Below are 17,186 nucleotides of genomic sequence, written 5' to 3'. Positions count from 1 at the left end.
TGGGGTCAGGACGCAGGGCCCCGGTTCACTGCTCCACTAACTAGTTAATAGGAAAAACATGTCTGCTCAATAGGGGGGGTGTTTCAACAATGTCAACAAGCTGCCGGGGATTAAGTTCCTCTTTGTGGACAAAAAAATAGAATGCATGGAAGCATGTAGCATGTCCAGGTGTCAAACAGTTTGTTTTGACATAAAAGAAAGAAAGGTTTGAGCTATGGGTCTATGGCTAAGTTGTGGATACATTTTTCTTTTTTGGTTAAATGACAATTTTGATACAGAGAAGCAGTGTACCTGCTTCCGTAAACTTGTGATGGTCTTCTGCATGTCGGAGACAAAGTCTTGGAAGTCGTTGATGGAAGGCTCAGTGCTGGGTTTGGAGGTTAATGTGACATTCACAGGATTGTCTTTGGCTCTCTGCTCTGGGCTAAAAAAAAAAAAGAAAGATGGATGGGAAAAAAATAATGAGCATGAGCATTAAATGATACCACAAAAAGCATTTCATAGATTATTTTTGTACCATTACCTTTATTTTTACACTGACAAAGGAACGCAAGTTTGAGACACTTCCCAATGTTTTCTGTCCAGTGTTACCTGTTCTCCTGGACATTATTGTCCAGTTTGTCCTTGGCGTAGCTGTGGTCAGTAGACCTGCGTCCTCGGAAGTGATAGGACAGGGCGTTGAACTGACCCTTAGTTCGACAGTCTGCGGGGAAACACAGCACCACGAGACAGAAACACTCAGCTCAGAGTCACAACAATGAAGAATCACAGGACAGCAGCAGCACAAAGTCTGTGTATAGATTTGAAGTACTGCTTACAGCCAGAAAAAGGGCAAGTAAAACAAGTACAGGACAAATAAATGTTTTTCAGGTTTATTATACAAATTTAAAAATCGGGACACATCGGCTGCATAACAGCTGCATAACGGTCAAAAAAGTCAATTAATGGCTGATATATTGGCCTAACCGATAGATCGGTCGGGCTCAAATTTTTTCAGTTTGGAATGAATGTACAATTTATTTAATAAGCATATATGCAAAAAACAAGGTCCTGCTGTGTCCAGACTACAGCATACTAGTATTATTTAGTACACCAAATAAGGTTGGTAGAAATGTATATGTGAGGGGTAATGTGCAGCCAGCCGGTCATTATCGCAAAAATAACACAGGTCAGAGTGAGCGTAGCTTACACTAAGAAAATTTTGCCCACAACAACGTAGCAAACAATTCACCCTACAAAAAAACCTTTGCCCTACATATGACAAATGTATTTACTGTTACTAATGCAAAGTTGGACATTTCCGCATTCATCAGTTCAAATCTTCCATTGTAGTTTCTATGTAGCATCACAAAATGTCGTTTTTAGCTATTGTTAGCATTAGCATGTAGAGAATACAGACCGGAAGAAGTGGTTGCCCGTGACAACGGTCATTATTAACAGGTCAGTGGTCATTATTTAGAAATAACTGACCGCTGGTTGCTGCTATTGACCAATCACAATTGAGCATTCCACAGAGCCATGTAATAAATAGTATTTAGTATGAGAAAAACGCTCCACAGCACAGGGATCATTCCCATCAATCCTAATATAACTCTGAAAGGCTTCGGCCGGCCGCTCCATGTCTGCGGTTTACCAGACGACCTTTAGAGAAAGGAATATCTAATAACAACAGGGCCTCCTACTACACGCCGATAGACATGCATTAGCACACAGAGGAACATAAACCCACAGCGACGGGCTTATGGCACGTGCAAACACACACATGGGCGCCCGTACGTACACTCCCGCACACAAGCCTTTTTATTGAGCCAAATAAAACTGGATTTGTCTAAAGATTAGCCTGCCTGACAGACAGAGAAACAAATGCCCTCACTCTTTCCCACCCTCGCTCTCCCTCTTTCTCTCTCCCTCTCCCTCTGTTGTCTGGCAGGATATCCACTATTTATTAGCTTAGCTCTTCCCTCATTAATTTCGTGACGGGAGGGTGAACATCGGGGTCAGCGCCGGGGATGAAAAGAGAACAAATAAGAGGCACCATGCGCCGGTTATTAAAGTCACTGCTTGCTTTGTCCCAGGATAAAGGACGAAAGGAATTTCACCATGCGATGCACCTTTGCCATAGTCATAGTACAAAGACAAATATTGTGTTTCGTGGTTGCCAAACTTCAAAGAATGCTGACACTTTTCCATTTCTGGTCCCTTCCCAGAATAGTGGGATTTGAGACAACACATTTCTCATCCCTCTCCTTCAATCAGCGGGATCAGTGCATCACAGTTCATCCCCTGTTTCATGCCTGGTTCCCTGATTGAACACATGAAGCCAAAGTGACTCCAGATGAACGCTCAGCCTTCATCAGTCATGATGCCCCCACCACCGCCCAGGATTCAGATGGCTGCTGGTGAATGGATGCAATTATATCTCTTTTTCGCAGGGACTCCTATTTCGCGACATTGTATTTTTGTGATAATAGGTTCCAATGGTCCAAATAGTTTGACAAAAACACACATCCCACTAGGGCTGGCCCCTGAAGGTCGACGAGTCGAATCATCAGTCGGAAACCCGTCGGTTGACTGAGATTCTTCAAGTCGAGCGGTCATTTTTTTAAATTGATTTTTCAGTCAGTGTGCATTACAATAACAGGATAAAACAGATGGGAGGTTCCAAAATGCACAAGGACAACATTTCAATGAGGAATCATGAATAAGGGGAATCATAAATATATTTTTATATGTGTGAATTGTCTGCATCTGGAGACGGACACGGCTCTCTGTGCGCCCCGATGGCCGAGAGCAACAAAGAGAGCCAAGCCCCGTTCCTCCGAATAAAACAACTAAAAACAGTGTGGGGGCAGGGCATGAAGGAATGGGGCACGACTCGTAAAGATTATTTTCTGCACATAATGCATTGAGAGGGGGTGATCGGGGAGAGAGTCACAGAGAGAGTGTCCCCATTATGCATGGTTTCGTTCCATAAGGAGACCTGTCGTCTGTAGCGTTGGAGAGGGAGACAAGTGTGCAAAATGCGCCCCAAATCGCTCCCTCTCCCCACCCTGCCTCATGATGGCGCTCTCCTATCTTTCCTATAGGGAGAGTCAGCTGCCCCTACCCGCCTAGCGAACAGTGGAATATTTGCATTGAACAGCCGAATCCCATTCGACTGACATATGTCTGAGTCAAGTACAGCCCTACATCTCAAAGTGGGTGGACCAACCAAGCTTCTGAAGGTGTTTATACGCCATTACAATATACCGTTACCACAACAAGATAATTCAACCCTAGATCACCATGTGAACTAATCCAAATAAGGGTGTAACAATTCACCGATGCGATTCAGAAACCAGGTTTAACGTTAAACGTTACATCGATACGTTGTATGGTCTACTGTGATTGAAGGGTTTTTCTTTTTAACTCAAAAGTTAAATAAAGATGTTATTCAAATCAATTCATGCATCAATATTCATCTCATTTCATAATTACATGTAGGCCTGGCCTATAGGAAACAGAAGCTAATATGTTGACTATATCCAATGTTGTGTTGGTCATACTATAGAATGATTTATTGCTTGTGTTTAGTGAATGATACAGAGATAAAGAACTTTAAATAACACAAATCGCATACGAAATAGCAATCGCAATATTGGTCAAAAAAATCGGATTACATTATTTCCCAAATTGTTCAGCCCTACTACAGAGGGAGCTTATGCCAAAATTGTCTATTTAAGTTACTCGTAACTAAAGGACGGCACATGAGACGGTCATTACCCCTGCCAGCACCCCAATGTCCATTTCCTAAACAAAACAACAGAAGCCTGGTTCACTCGTCACTTCACACCGATGGTTTACCTCAACTGCTTCAGTCTTTTCTCACAGAACATCACAGACTGCACCTAACTCCGGCTCTTCCATCTAACCCTAACACCTCCTACCCCTTAGCCAGTCATCCGCAAAGGTGGACCAACTCCCTGAATACGATGCACACAAGAATCTCATCTGCTCTTAAACCAGTGAAGCAGCTCCCATGCAGAGCGACATCAGCCATATCAATAGAGTAGATGACAAATGTAAGGAGCAAGATAAATCTTGTTCCTCCTAAATAAGGATTTGTTCTGAGCTGTTCTCATGCTTTCATATCTGAGAGAGACTTTATCTAAGGGAAACGGTGGTCGAGAAAGGAGGTTAGAATCAGCAGAACAGAAATCTGGTTAGATTCCTGTTCCTTCTCGTAGCTCTTATCCTTTGTGTACTGGTGTGTGTGCAAGGTCTGTTACATATATGATAAGAAGATGAATGACGAGATGAAAGATGACGGAGCAGGTACGGCTATGTACACACACAAACACGAGAAAATGCCTCAACCGCCTAAAAGCTTTTTCGAGAGTACGTCTTCCTAGGGCTGGGCGATAAAAAGATCTCGATAATTTTCACGATAAAACCTTCCACGATAACGACGATACATTTATGAGATTTATTTTACAGCTTGATACAAAGTCAGTTTTCCTCTACCTACAAAGACACAACACCGACAGCCAATCGTCCAGAGTAGAGAAACAACAGCGCGACACGAACAGCCAATCGTACAGCAGGAGCGCCAGCGCTTCCTTCGCTCTCTCCCTGGCCCGTGGCGCTCTCCGGTCGGCAGCACACAGCGTGGGTGAGGCCCAGCGGAGCTGTTGCGGCGGGTCCTCCTCAAACAACAACTTAAACTTCAACTCATTCTCCTCCCAACCGGAGCGTGATTAAATAAAGAATCTGACACGGTCAGAAAAGAGTCCCTCGGTCGGTCCGCTAGACCGCAGATTACACAACTTTTGGACTGTTCTCAGACAACAATGGTGTTTATAATATATATTTTAGGGCTGCAGCAACTAAATTCGAATAGAATTAGAATAATCAAAGATAAACCATTTGAATACTGAAATTACCATTGATTATAAATTATAAATATAAATTGGCTTAGGTAAGCGAATCAATCCACATGTGATGAGCAATAAAGTTCAATATAAGTTCATCCAGTTTGTTGCGCAGTGAACGCACATTAGGGAGAAATAATCCAGTAACTGTGCAAAGTTGGCGTCGGCGGAGACTCAAAGCGCACCGTCTCCCTCTCCTCCAGAGTGCGTCTTTGACCAGAATGTCCAGTAATTCCATTGATGTGGCGATGAAAGTGGGAAATAAACCTGACTATCTCTGACGGAATGTCCTTTAGTGCAGAGGTTCCCAACCACCAGCTCAGGGACCACACCGGGCCGTGGGGCATTTGCCAGCGGGCCGTGAGAACGCAGGCGGGAATTTTTCTGGAGCGATGTGAAATCTGCTCGCAGCAGCTGGAAACTGAGTAAATTAAATACATCTAGTTTTTATTTGCTTTATTTGGAGAAAAGATCGCTCTGATCGGAGCTGCCGAACTGTGCGTAAGCCCCTCCCCCTACTGAATTTGACCATTAAAAATTTGAATAATTTTGAATATTAAAAATAAAAAGCATACGAATTCAAATTGGATAATAGAGGAATATCTGCAGCCCTGACATATTTATATATTATTTATTTCTCTATTTTATTTCTACTCTTTTATTCTATTTATTCAGCGTTTAAGGTAAAGGCATGACAATACACAAAAACTATTATTATTATTATTATTAGATATATATTGTGATAATTATCGACATCGATCAATATGAAAAAACATATCGTGATATCATCATGCCATATCATCCAGCCCTGTCTTCCTGAATATTGGGGGTATGCCATTTCATAATAAAAGTGTTCTTAAAACTGACGAAACTGATGAAACTTATGAAACTGATGAAAACTGAATGTAAGTAAAGAAGGAAAAAAAAGTCCCCAGTTTTTAAGTATGATACCTCACAATGCTGGAAACTTTCTGGCGAGCTGAAATACACTCACTGGGAACTTTATTAGGAACACCTGTACACCTACTTATTCATGCAATTATCTAAGCCAATCGTGTGACAGCAGTGAAGTGCATAAAATCATGCAGATACAGGTCAGCAGCTTCAGTTAATGTTCACATCAACCGTCAGAATGGGGGAAAAATGTGATCTCAGTGTTTTCAACCGTGGCATGATTGTTGGTGCCAGAAGGGCTGGTTTGAGTATTTCTGTAACTGCTGATCCCCTGGGATTTTCACTCACAGCAGTCTCTAGCGTTTACTCAGAATAGAGTGAAAAACCAAAAAAACATCCGGTGAGCGGCAGTTCTGCAGACAGAAACGCCTTGTTGATGAGAGAGATCGACGGAGAAGGGCCAAACTGGTTCGAACCGACAGGACGGCTACGGTAACTCAGATAACCACTCCTGTACAGTTGTGGTGAGCAGAAAAACATCTCAGAACACACAACGCATGGAATCTTGAAGTGGATGGACTACAACAGCAGAAAACCACGTCGGGTTCTACTTCTGTCAGCCAAGAGCAGAAAGCTGAGGCTGCAGTGGGCATAGGCTCATCAAAACTGAACAGTTGAAGACTGGAAAAACGTAGCCTGGTCTGATGAATCTCCATTTCTGTGACGCACACATATGGTAGGGTCGAGATTTGGCACCAACAGCAAGACTCTGTGGACCCAACCTGCCTTGTGTCAACAGTCCAGGCTGGTGGTGGTGGTGTAATGCTGTGGGGAATTTTTTCTTGGCACACTTTGGGCCCGGTAATACCAATCATCAGCGCTTGAATGCCACAGCCTGTTTGAGTATTGTTGCTGACCATGTGCATTACGGTCGGGCGATATGTCAAAATGTTCCTACCGGCAAACGTCAGCCCAACAACCAGCAATTGTCAATATATTTGCCGTTGGGGGCGGTGACTGACTGTAAAAACTGTAACAGGAGTGTCTGAGTGCGCTCTGCACCGCCGCGTTGTTCTTCCAATATCTGAACCGAATTTGAACGAACCAAAGGAAGAGAGAAAGCCTGTTTCAGAATGACCCGGAAACGGGTTTTATGGTGATTTATTTCTTCTTTTTGAGGATTTCTCCAGACTGGGAGAAAAGCGGTTAACGCGGTGACGCAGGATACCAGTTTCTATTTGCGTATGCTTTGTTGCACTTTACAGGTCATTAAATTAGCCAAATAAAAGCACAAAAATCGTCCAAAAAATCACCTAAATAAACAACCGCTGATGGACTCCAATTGCCTGTTGCTGATATATTCGTCCAATTGCCCAAGCCTAATGTGCATCCCTTCATGGCCACAATTGACCCATCTTCTTACAGCTACTTCCAGCATGACAATGCACCATGTCACAAAGCAAAAGTAGAGCTAGAGGAGGTAGAGCTGGTCGTCTAGTAATCTAAAGGTTGCTGGTTCGATCCCAGGCTCCTCCTGCTAGCATGCTGTAGTGTCCTTGAGCAAGACACTTAACCCCTAATTGCTCCTGATGGCTGCGTCTGTCAGTGTTTGAATAATTGTAAGTCGCTTTGGATAAAAGCGTCTGCTAAATGTAATGAACATGACAATGAGCTCAGTGTTCTTCAACAGCCTTCCCAGTCACCCGATCTGAATCCAATAGAACACCTTTGGGATGTGATAGAACGAGAGACTCGCAGCCTGAATGTGCAGATGACAAATCTGCAGGAATTGCGTGATGCAATCATGTCAACATGGAGCACAATCTCAAAGGAATGTTTCCAACATCTTGTGGAATCCATGCCATGAAGAATTGAGGCTGTTTTGAGAGCAAAGGGAGGCTCTACCCAGTATTAGTATAGTGTACCTAAAAAAGTGCTCAGTGAGTGTATGCGCCATCTGCCACTTCCTTTAAAGCAGGTTAAAACATTCCTGTTCCTGGTTCTTTAATTGAACCATCTATGTGCTGCCCACTTCTTAAAATGCAATTTTTTTCACATGTATTTCTTCATTAATCCATTTATTTTATTTCCTATGTTCATGATTTGTATGCTTAATCTTTTAAAATTTTGTGTTTGGCTTCGTCTTCATGTTTAGAATTGCTTCAGCGTTAAGCACATAGAGCCCTCCGCGTGTATGAAACGTGCTACATAAATAAAGTTTGCCTTGCGCCATTCCTGCCTAATCAGTACAAAAAACAATGGAAAGCAAAACATAGTAGACATTCCTCAAAGCAAACCGTAATGACTAAAAGCCCCCGCACTGCCCCTAACCTTCGCAGCAGTCCTGCCACATGCGCAGGTCGATCTTGGGGACGTCGTCGCAGCTGCCGTAGCCGTGCGGCAGCTCGGCCACGGAGAAGACGTCCTGCTGGATGCGCGTGATGTTGTCGCCGTTGTCACACAGCACACTGGTCAGTGAGGCCTGCTTCAGCTGGGTCAGCTGGGCCGGCGTGAACACCCCTGGGTTCTCGTACCAGAACCTGGGGAAGACGCGGAGATTGGGGGGTTAGGGATACGTAGGCCGAATAATTCTTCTCTGTGGACGTGGTTCCTGGGTAAACGTGAGCCACAGAGGCTGGCTTGCACATCTCCAAAAATGTGACGTATATGCGTTGCATGTGTCCTTGATATTCCAACTGGTTGAACAAGGTAGGATTTGAGATAGGATAGGACTTTCTTTGAGTAACTCCTTTTGTTACTACTTATTTGGTAGAATCAACACTTTCCTCTAGTGAAACATGTGAAAACTATGTACAAGTACAGTATGTTGGCGGTTGGTAGGCACCAATAGGCTCATGCCTATAAAACGTCATGGTCTCTTCTTCATAGTGTCCATGCAGAAGTATGTTTCAGCATTTTCCCATTCCCATATTTAGTACTCAGACAAAGAATGCTGAGCATCAACAAAGACTTGTGTTCATTCATCTTTGTTGCAATAAAGGAGGTGTTTCGGCTATGGACAGATAAGTTCTGTGTTATGTTCTTACCTGTCGCCGTCTCTCAGCCGTTTGAACTGAGCCGCCAGCAGACACATGAGGGTGGGCCCAAGCCGGCTGCCGGGGACCAGGTCCTCAGCCATGAGGGCCGGGAACAGGTCGATGTTCAGGGGGGTCCCATATAACCTGCGTCAGGGGAAGGATGGGAATCAGAGTACGGTGTGATAAGCCACATTGTGAACATGCAAAAGACTAGATTTTAATTTAGTGTAATGTGTGTAAGAGTTCCCCTTTCTCAGGTAAGCAGATGGATATATTCATCCATAGCTGTCAAAAATTATTATATAATGTGCAACACACAACACAACGCTATAGAGGCTGTGTGTTGAGAGAAAGACAATATTTCTATGAACATAAGTGGATTTAGATTTGTCCATCCCCTTCAAGCAACACCCTCAATTGCAATGAGATCAAATGGGACACAAGACCAGACGAGAACAGAAGCCACGATGATATTTTTCTTGAAATTGGTCCTTAAAGTTTCTCAAATTTCCACCCAAGGATTAACTTGTCTAATCTTATCCCATTCTCTCCATCAACTTAGCCAGTTTTGGCCCTAGACCCTCTCCCCGTACCTCTGCAGCTTCTCCCTGACCGTGGGATTCTTGATTTCGTTCCTCAGATCGTCAAAGGTAGAAGCGGAGGTCAGGTTGCAGAAGGTCCTGTAGTCGTTGTATGGTGGCATGCCGTGGTCCCGCCCCCGCTGGATGTTCATTGCGGCCAGGTCCAGTGCCACAGTGTGTGCCATAGAGAACAGCCGCTCTGTCAGCTCTGTGTTCAGCAGCTGCGTGGAGACGCGCATCTTCCCAGCGACCCCAAAGAGCCCGCGCAAGAGCGGGTCGATGCCGCCCTCGTTGACGATACGGAAGGGCGAGAAGAAGGCCCGGTGCAGCGAGATATGGCCCTGTGGGATGGGCTGGAAGTCCTGGTCCAGGCGGTACAGGATGGGGTTGATGAGTGTGTGGCCGAAGCGGAATGCGGCGGTGGCGAAAGAGTTGAAGATGCCGGCATTGACGTTTGGGTTGTAGCCTGCATAGGACCCCATCTGCTTCACGCCCGCCTCACCCAGGATCTGGGGGGGGGGGGTTCATTTTCATGATCAGTATTGCTAATATGTCTTCAATTCATCAACTTGTATATTTTGACAAATTGTCAACATATTCTTCTTAACAGTTAATCTGCTGCAGCTTCTCAGTGTGCGTTAATGTAATGCAAAGGGGAAAAGTCATACATACCACATCTATCAGTGACATCACACAACTACTTTTTGCAATTGTCTCAGTACATCCAAAACGTAACTGCAAGAACTTTCCAGTAGTAAGCGTTTGTAACTTCCTGTTTCTAGTCTCTTATGTCAGTACGGATGTAACCAAAAGAGCTGATTTGCAGAAGCGGAAAAGTGAATAAAACCCTGAAAATTGTAATTGTAATGCTTTTACTGTGTTCGTGCTATGAACAGTTATAAATGATGGGAACCACCATTGTATTAAGGCCTGAAAAACAGAAAACTGATCCATATAGATAAGCATGAAAGCATGAAAAACCTATTGGTCCATCCACACCAGTACTGCTATTCTGTGCTTCTCTACCTTTGGCAGCCAGTGGCTGTAGGTGATGTGCTGCATCTGGGCGCCCACGATCTTCCTTGTCTCATGGTAGATGGTATCGCCGTCCCAGTGCGGGTTGAGCCTCAGCAGCTCGGTGGCAATGCGGTTGTGCTCCCGGAACCACACAGTGTGCATGGCGGTCAGGCCCAGTTGCTCGTTGGCGCGGTGGTCCCCCGCCAGGAAACAGGGAATGGGGCTCTCGTTCTCGTCCCGCATGCACTCTGTGGGCGGCCCCGTGGCGAACGGCAGCAGCGGCTTCCCTGTGCGCTGGATGATGCCCTGCCGCAGCAGGCCCCGCTGGCTGGCCAGGTCGCGGATCTCCTCGGACTCGAGCCGCGTGCTGCCGTAAACGTTGGAGGCGTCGATGTAGGAAGTTAGCTGGTTGATCTGCTCGCGTGGGTACACGCTGTTCATCAGCAGCGATGTCATGCCGCTGCCGCACACGGGGCTGGAGCGCACGAAGAACATGCAGCGGGCGCCGCTGCGCAGCTGCCGCTGGTCGTTGGCCGGGAACTGAATAGGGAAGCAGGGCGGGTCGTTGGTGCACACTTGCGTGCACAGCTGGCCGTCAGAGAAGCGTGACTGGCTGAGTGCTGCCACCGTGGCGTCCAGGTCGTGGTCCAGGAACTGGCCCCACTGCATCAGCATGTGCGTGTAGCGGTCGTCGGGGGTGATAGTCTCCGTGCCGATCATGGCGGTGGACACCAGTCTGGGCAGTGGCAGCCGGTAGCCGTTGTGAGGCCGCTCGTTGCCGCCACGTGGCAGGTTGAAGCCGTTGTCATAAACCGACTTCAGCAGGCGCTCGAAGGCGGTGAGCGAGGCGCCCCACATGGGGTGCTGCAGGTTATTGCACGTGCCATCGTGGCTACGGTACTTCTGGTGGAAGCAAATGTCCGAGCAGTTGTTGAAGCGACGGTGGGCCGTGCAGCCGGACAGGTTGGCGATCACCTCCAGGAAGTGGGGCGACACCAGGTCGTTGTATCTGAAGGCTGAGAAGACAAGAGGGGGCGTAAGCAGATAAGAAGGGCAGGACCGAGGAATCCAGACGAACCATGGACCATGGAGCCCTGAAGTGCCACATCGCAGCTGCCTCTGTTGCCTTCACAAGACCAAATGCGAGCCACAAACTTGGATCAGGAATTATTTATTTATATCTCGCAGACACAAAAAATATTTCCACTGTTGATGCCTTCATGCATAGCTGCTGGCTCGTCGAGTGGAAAGAACCTCAGGTCCCGAGGGGACAGATTACACCGTTGGACTAACCTGCCCTGACTCGCACTGATATGTGAGAGCTCTTGTGAAAGGGCTGGAGTGTGCGGCAGGTGTGTGGCGTAGTGTGTGAGCGTGTGTGTTGGATGTGTTGGCAACCTTGCATGAGGATTAGCTATGAGAATATGAGAATGTGTGTGTGTGTGTGTGTGTGTGTGTGTGTGTGTGTGGCTGATGTGAATAGGGGTAAAGTGAGACTTCCTGTCTCTCCCTCACCCCTCCTCCAAAGATACTCTTAGTAGCTCATTCACAGAACAGTCCCTGATGTGTGGCAGGGTTTTTGGTCTTTCCACATGTGTGTGTTTGCGGCGTGACAGGAGGGAACCTGGGGTGTCCCTCCTCTTAGATCAAATAGAGATACAATGAAAACAGAGCGTTTTTGTTTTCGCTGACGGGCCGAAATCCCTGTGTGAGCCCAATGAACAACTTGGCATGTTGGCATAACTAACGAAAACACAGTGTATCTCCCTCCTTTCTATCTCTCCATTTCCCTCTTTCTTTTTATCTTTCCCTTTTTGCTTTGTCTCCTGGTTCTCTGCCGTAGTCGCATTTTTTCCCCCTTTCCTTCTCTCCTCATTTTTCTTTCTACCCATATTTGACCCCCCCCCCCCCCCCCCCCCTTTCCTTTTTTTTTTTCATCTGAATTGGTTGTGCTCTACTCTCAATTGCCGTCCTCTTCCAGATCAAGATAATCTACGATGTCTGATACCGCAGGCCTTAGCTAACCGATCTGCGATCTGTAGCCTTCCAGGGATGTCAGAATATAGAATTAGTGTTTGAGAGCTTTCCCACCCCGCGCAGCTGGGAAATAAGGGCACATGGTTTTTCTTCCGCCTTGGCCCGCTTCAACATACATAAACATGAAACACATACCCATCCAGCCTTTCATACATCCGTCTCCGTCTATCTATCCACCGAGGCACGAGTTGATAAATACATAGATAGATCTGTGTTCGACAGTGAAAGTGTTGTGCGCCGTGATACAGGGCTATTAAAACTGTTTACGGGCGGCTAGTCAACTGCCTGACAATTATGTCTCTAGCGCCCCGGGTCATAATTGGGGGAGAAAATGGCATACAGATGGCTGCAAAATACGCTCACACAACAACTATGATAACTCATAGATTGGTTGAGGGTCGATTCGTCGGCTGCCAAAAAGTGAGACTTTTTTAAGGGGGAAAATAAGGCCAATGGGATGAATTTGCTGGGTCCAAAGGACCAGAGATGAAGTGCAGGCCACTGTCTGAGAATGAAGAAAAAGTTTTCCAAAAGTTTTCTATGACTACGAAACCTCGGGTAATTAAGTGCGGCCTACATTTCTATTTTCCCCATAATTCTGGAATACGATTTTGTGTGTATGCGTCATTGGCGTTTTTGCTGAGTCAGCGTGTTCCTGCAGGTATAAAGCAGTCCGCAGAGAGATAATAGGATAAAATACAGAATGTACAAACATTAAGTAGATGATCAGTTTGTACGCATTAACAGTTTAATGCTTTTAACATTGTTTATGCACACACTGGTGTCTACCTTGGCTTGGGTGAGAGTGTTTAATACAGAGATTGTGAGATGATGGCTCCGCCCTTAAAACAGTGAGTGAGAGAGAGAGAGAGAGAGAGAGAGAGAGAGAGAGAGATAGAGAGCGAGAGAGAGAGAGAGAGAGAGAGAGAGAGAGAGCAACTCCTTTCTTGGCCTCTGATGACCAATAAGACATTAAATTACCACAATATGTATATATGTGTGTGTGTGTGTGTCAACCTAGTAAATACATAGTTATTTATAATCATAATGTGTCTCACCGGTGCCGTTGGTGTCCACCATCAGGCCCTGGTTGACGTGGTTCTGGATCAGGAGCAAGGTCTGCTCGAAGATCTCACCGGCCCGCGCCTGCTCTACCGTGTAGGGGTCCCGCGGGTAGCGGAACAGCGCCAGCAGCTCCCCTGGGGTGCGGGGCTGACTGGAGGGACGGAGGGAGGGATGGGGGATGTGGAGGGGTGGAGCCGGGGTCGGTGGAAGATGAGGAAAGAGGGAGGGAGATTGAAAGAAAACAAGTGAGACTAATGTGAGAAAAGCGCACGTTCCGGTTGCATTCCTTCGAGTCACATATTTCTCTTCTTCCTGATTTAGAATCGCTGGCGGGATAAAAAAAAACCTGCGCCCAGCTGCAGCAGGAAAGGGAGAATTTAGAATTTGCCTGATAGATAGATAGACAGACAGACAGACGGACGGACGGACGGACGGACGGACGGACGGACGGACGGACAGACAGACAGACAGACAGACAGACAGACAGACAGACAGACAGACAGACAGACAGACAGACAGACAGACAGATAATAGATAGATAGATAGATAGATAGATAGATAGATAGATAGATAGATAGATAGATAGATAGATAGATAGATAGATAGATAGATAGATAGATAGATAGATAGATAGATAGATAGATAGATAGATAGATAGATGGATAGATAGATTGAAAGTGAAAATTAACAAAAACATTATAAAACATTGGCAATATACAGTAAACCTAAAAGTCCAAAAATGAACGGGGCTCACGGCGAGTGCTTGGACGTAGTGTGGGTGATTTCACCGAGCGGGGTTTTACTACCTCCTCTTTGCGCTCGCGGCTCTGAAGCCAGGCCAGAGCAGGACATAAAAGATGCAGCGGAAAAAAAACAATGATGCAAACAGTCTCACGTAACAGAGCCGGGCCTAAAGCATCAGACGTGTTTTTTTTTACGCCGGAGGCATGGAAAGTTGCTCTGAAATAACCCAAAGCAAATAAACGAACCAACAGAAACGTGAACGCACTTAAGATGAGAGTCTAACACACAACGATGAGCAACTCCGCCGCTGCTTGCGGTTCCACCTCCCACCTCCGCCCCCGTGCAGCTGTCGAGCGTCGGGGCGTAATGCTGAGAGCTATGGAGCTTGGTCGCTGCCAGGACTGAAAAATAATGTTGCCTTACTAGACAGAGACACTAGAGTGTCTAGCGTAAAAAACAATAAAAAGAGTCAAGCTTGCCGTCTGAAATTGGGATTCTTTTTATGGCAATATAATAGCGCCGTAAAATAAAACTTGCATTAATGCAATTGTCTACCTATTGCAGAACAGCCATGTATTGGCATTGGAAGATGAAAACTTTGGGCAACTGGATTAATTCCTCAATGAATTCACATTATATTTATCGTGACATTTACAACATTGCTTGGTACATTCCGCTTAAATTTGGATGGAAACATATGACTGTGGAATCTTTCATAAGTTCATGAGAACATGGAGGATGGAGAAGAGGGAAGGCTCCAAGATCTGTGAGACTCATTAGAAATAAGCGGGAAATTCCCTACACCCACCCACGCACACACACACCCACACACACACAGACACAGACACACACACACACACACACACACACACACACGTACACACACACACACACACACAGACAGACACAGACACAGACACATAGACACACACGCGCACACACACACACACACACACACACACACACACACACACACACACACACACACACACACACACACACACACACACACACACACACACACACATACTTTATTCGGGTTACCTGCGGGGGCTTCCTGCGTGTGGGTTTTTACCCTTTGTCTTTGTGCGTGTGTGTGGGCAGAGTGTGTGCACAAGTGTGCCAAGAAAAACAGCCCTGTTAACCACATCATTCAACAGGACGGAAACACTTCTGACTCGCACCGCAGCCGCCTAGAAACATGTCGTGCAGCATGCGGCGGGTAGAAAACAGAAGTGACGCAAACTTGGACTGAATTTAGGACACCGTTGCTTCGGTTTCACCGCAGCCGTGATTTTGTGGATGCACCAATGAGCTGGAAATTCTATCGTCCATGTAGAAATCATGGAGGGGATGTCTATACTGTATCTGTATCTTACCCATCGAAGAGGCGTCTCCTGGTGGACTCAATGGCGCTGTCCACGTTGCGGATGGCCTGCTCGATGGAGGAGCTAACGAAGGTGTCGCCTTCACGGCTAATGGCCGGCACTGCGGATGGAGTGGATGGGGCCGTTATTACTTATTAGATAGATGTTAATTATAGATGATAGAACTCTTTTTCGACTCCACTATTGTTTGCATGGCTCTACAATTACTCTACTAACTATTGTTTGATGGAGCACGGTTATTTATTGCCGTTTGCTGCGTGTTCTGCCACTGAAACAGTCCCTGTAAAGCGCACACGTGACAAATGAAGACTACAACTCCCACTATCCCACGCTACTTCTGACATCGTCAGACTCCATCTTTTTTGATATTGTTTAGATTGAGAGAGCCCTAGTGGGAGAAGTTACATATTGTACCTTTAATAATGACTGTTATGGTGCAACCACTTCTCTGCCTGGTTCTACGTTCCCCGCTTCACGTCCCTCCTACATGCTAATGCTAACACTGTCTAGCGTCGACATGTGACGCTACATAAAAACTACGATGGAAGACTTGAAAACACAAATGTCGACATGTCAAATTTGACAGTCAAAACAGTCAATTGGTTTGTCATAAGTAGGCCAAAGTTAATATTTTTGAAGGGCAATGTTGTGGACTATTCTTCTTGGCGGAAGCTAAGCTAAGCATTGGAGGGGGTTATTTTATGATAATAACCGGCTGGCTGAACATGAGCCCTTACTTGATTATCATTAGATGGATCTCCTTGTTACTATCATTTTTAACGGTTTGTATGTGAGCATTATGACGTGTTTTAATGAACCACTAATAATGTGCATGTTCCAAGGTCCTACAATAAAATAAAGAGCAGACACAGGGTTACATGCATCTACGAGGGTTTGTTTATCAGGGTTAATGGCCTGAAATATAATTGAGCCCAAAAAGTTTGTTCAAATTTATTGGGTGACTGCACCTTTAACGGTGCTGTTACACATCCCGCCGTGTGCTGGAGCCCAACACACTTCTCCAACACACCCAAGGCTTCAGCGTGCCATTAAAAACAGTAAGACTATGACGTGAGGGCTGAGAACGAGAGTGCGAGAGAACGAGGGAGAGTCCAACAACAACTGAACAGTTCATGGGTCACCGGCGGAGCGCCGCGGTCGGACCTAAGAGTTCCCAGCAGGAAACGTCAACACACACGGGGAGCAGCTGACGGGAATCCGATATTGTCCGGCGGCGTCGGACTAATTTCTTGGCCGAGGAAGCCATGAGAATACCTCTTGCTTGGCAAATGTAATAAGGTGAAAAAAGAAAAGAAATCTCATCTAAAGTGTTTTCGTTTGCTCTTCACCGGAGGATGACGGGGGCGACGCTACTGCGCATCATGAGGCAAGGAGGTTAACGTGGCTAGCTGTGCTTGATCGCAGCCATCAACTGGGTTCACGCTATCATGGTCCACGTTAGGGCCTCAATTAGATACGCATTAGGCCACAGACACCATTTAACAAGATTCT

General features: G+C 46.0%; 1 protein-coding gene across 2 annotated transcripts in view; it reads right to left on the bottom strand.

The window, feature by feature from the left end:
- The window catches only part of pxdn (peroxidasin), a gene marked incomplete at its 5' end in the record, with an annotated part of 64,838 nt that overhangs the window by 9,144 nt on the left and 38,508 nt on the right, over nt 1–17,186 (bottom strand). For both annotated transcript variants that reach the window (XR_013844451.1, XM_080012182.1), the window contains 8 exons: nt 292–424; nt 592–703; nt 8,136–8,344; nt 8,852–8,986; nt 9,436–9,932; nt 10,450–11,456; nt 13,536–13,693; nt 15,666–15,774. Coding sequence is in view for 1 of the 2 variants with exons in the window: in XM_080012182.1 (XP_079868308.1) it covers nt 292–424; nt 592–703; nt 8,136–8,344; nt 8,852–8,986; nt 9,436–9,932; nt 10,450–11,456; nt 13,536–13,693; nt 15,666–15,774 (2,360 nt within the window). The remainder of the gene's footprint in view (nt 1–291; nt 425–591; nt 704–8,135; nt 8,345–8,851; nt 8,987–9,435; nt 9,933–10,449; nt 11,457–13,535; nt 13,694–15,665; nt 15,775–17,186) is intronic.

Source organism: Zeus faber, assembly GCF_960531495.2.
Source record: "Zeus faber genome assembly, chromosome: 13".
In the NCBI taxonomy this organism is placed as follows: Eukaryota; Metazoa; Chordata; class Actinopteri; order Zeiformes; family Zeidae; genus Zeus; species Zeus faber.
This window is presented reverse-complemented; position numbering and strand designations above follow the sequence as displayed.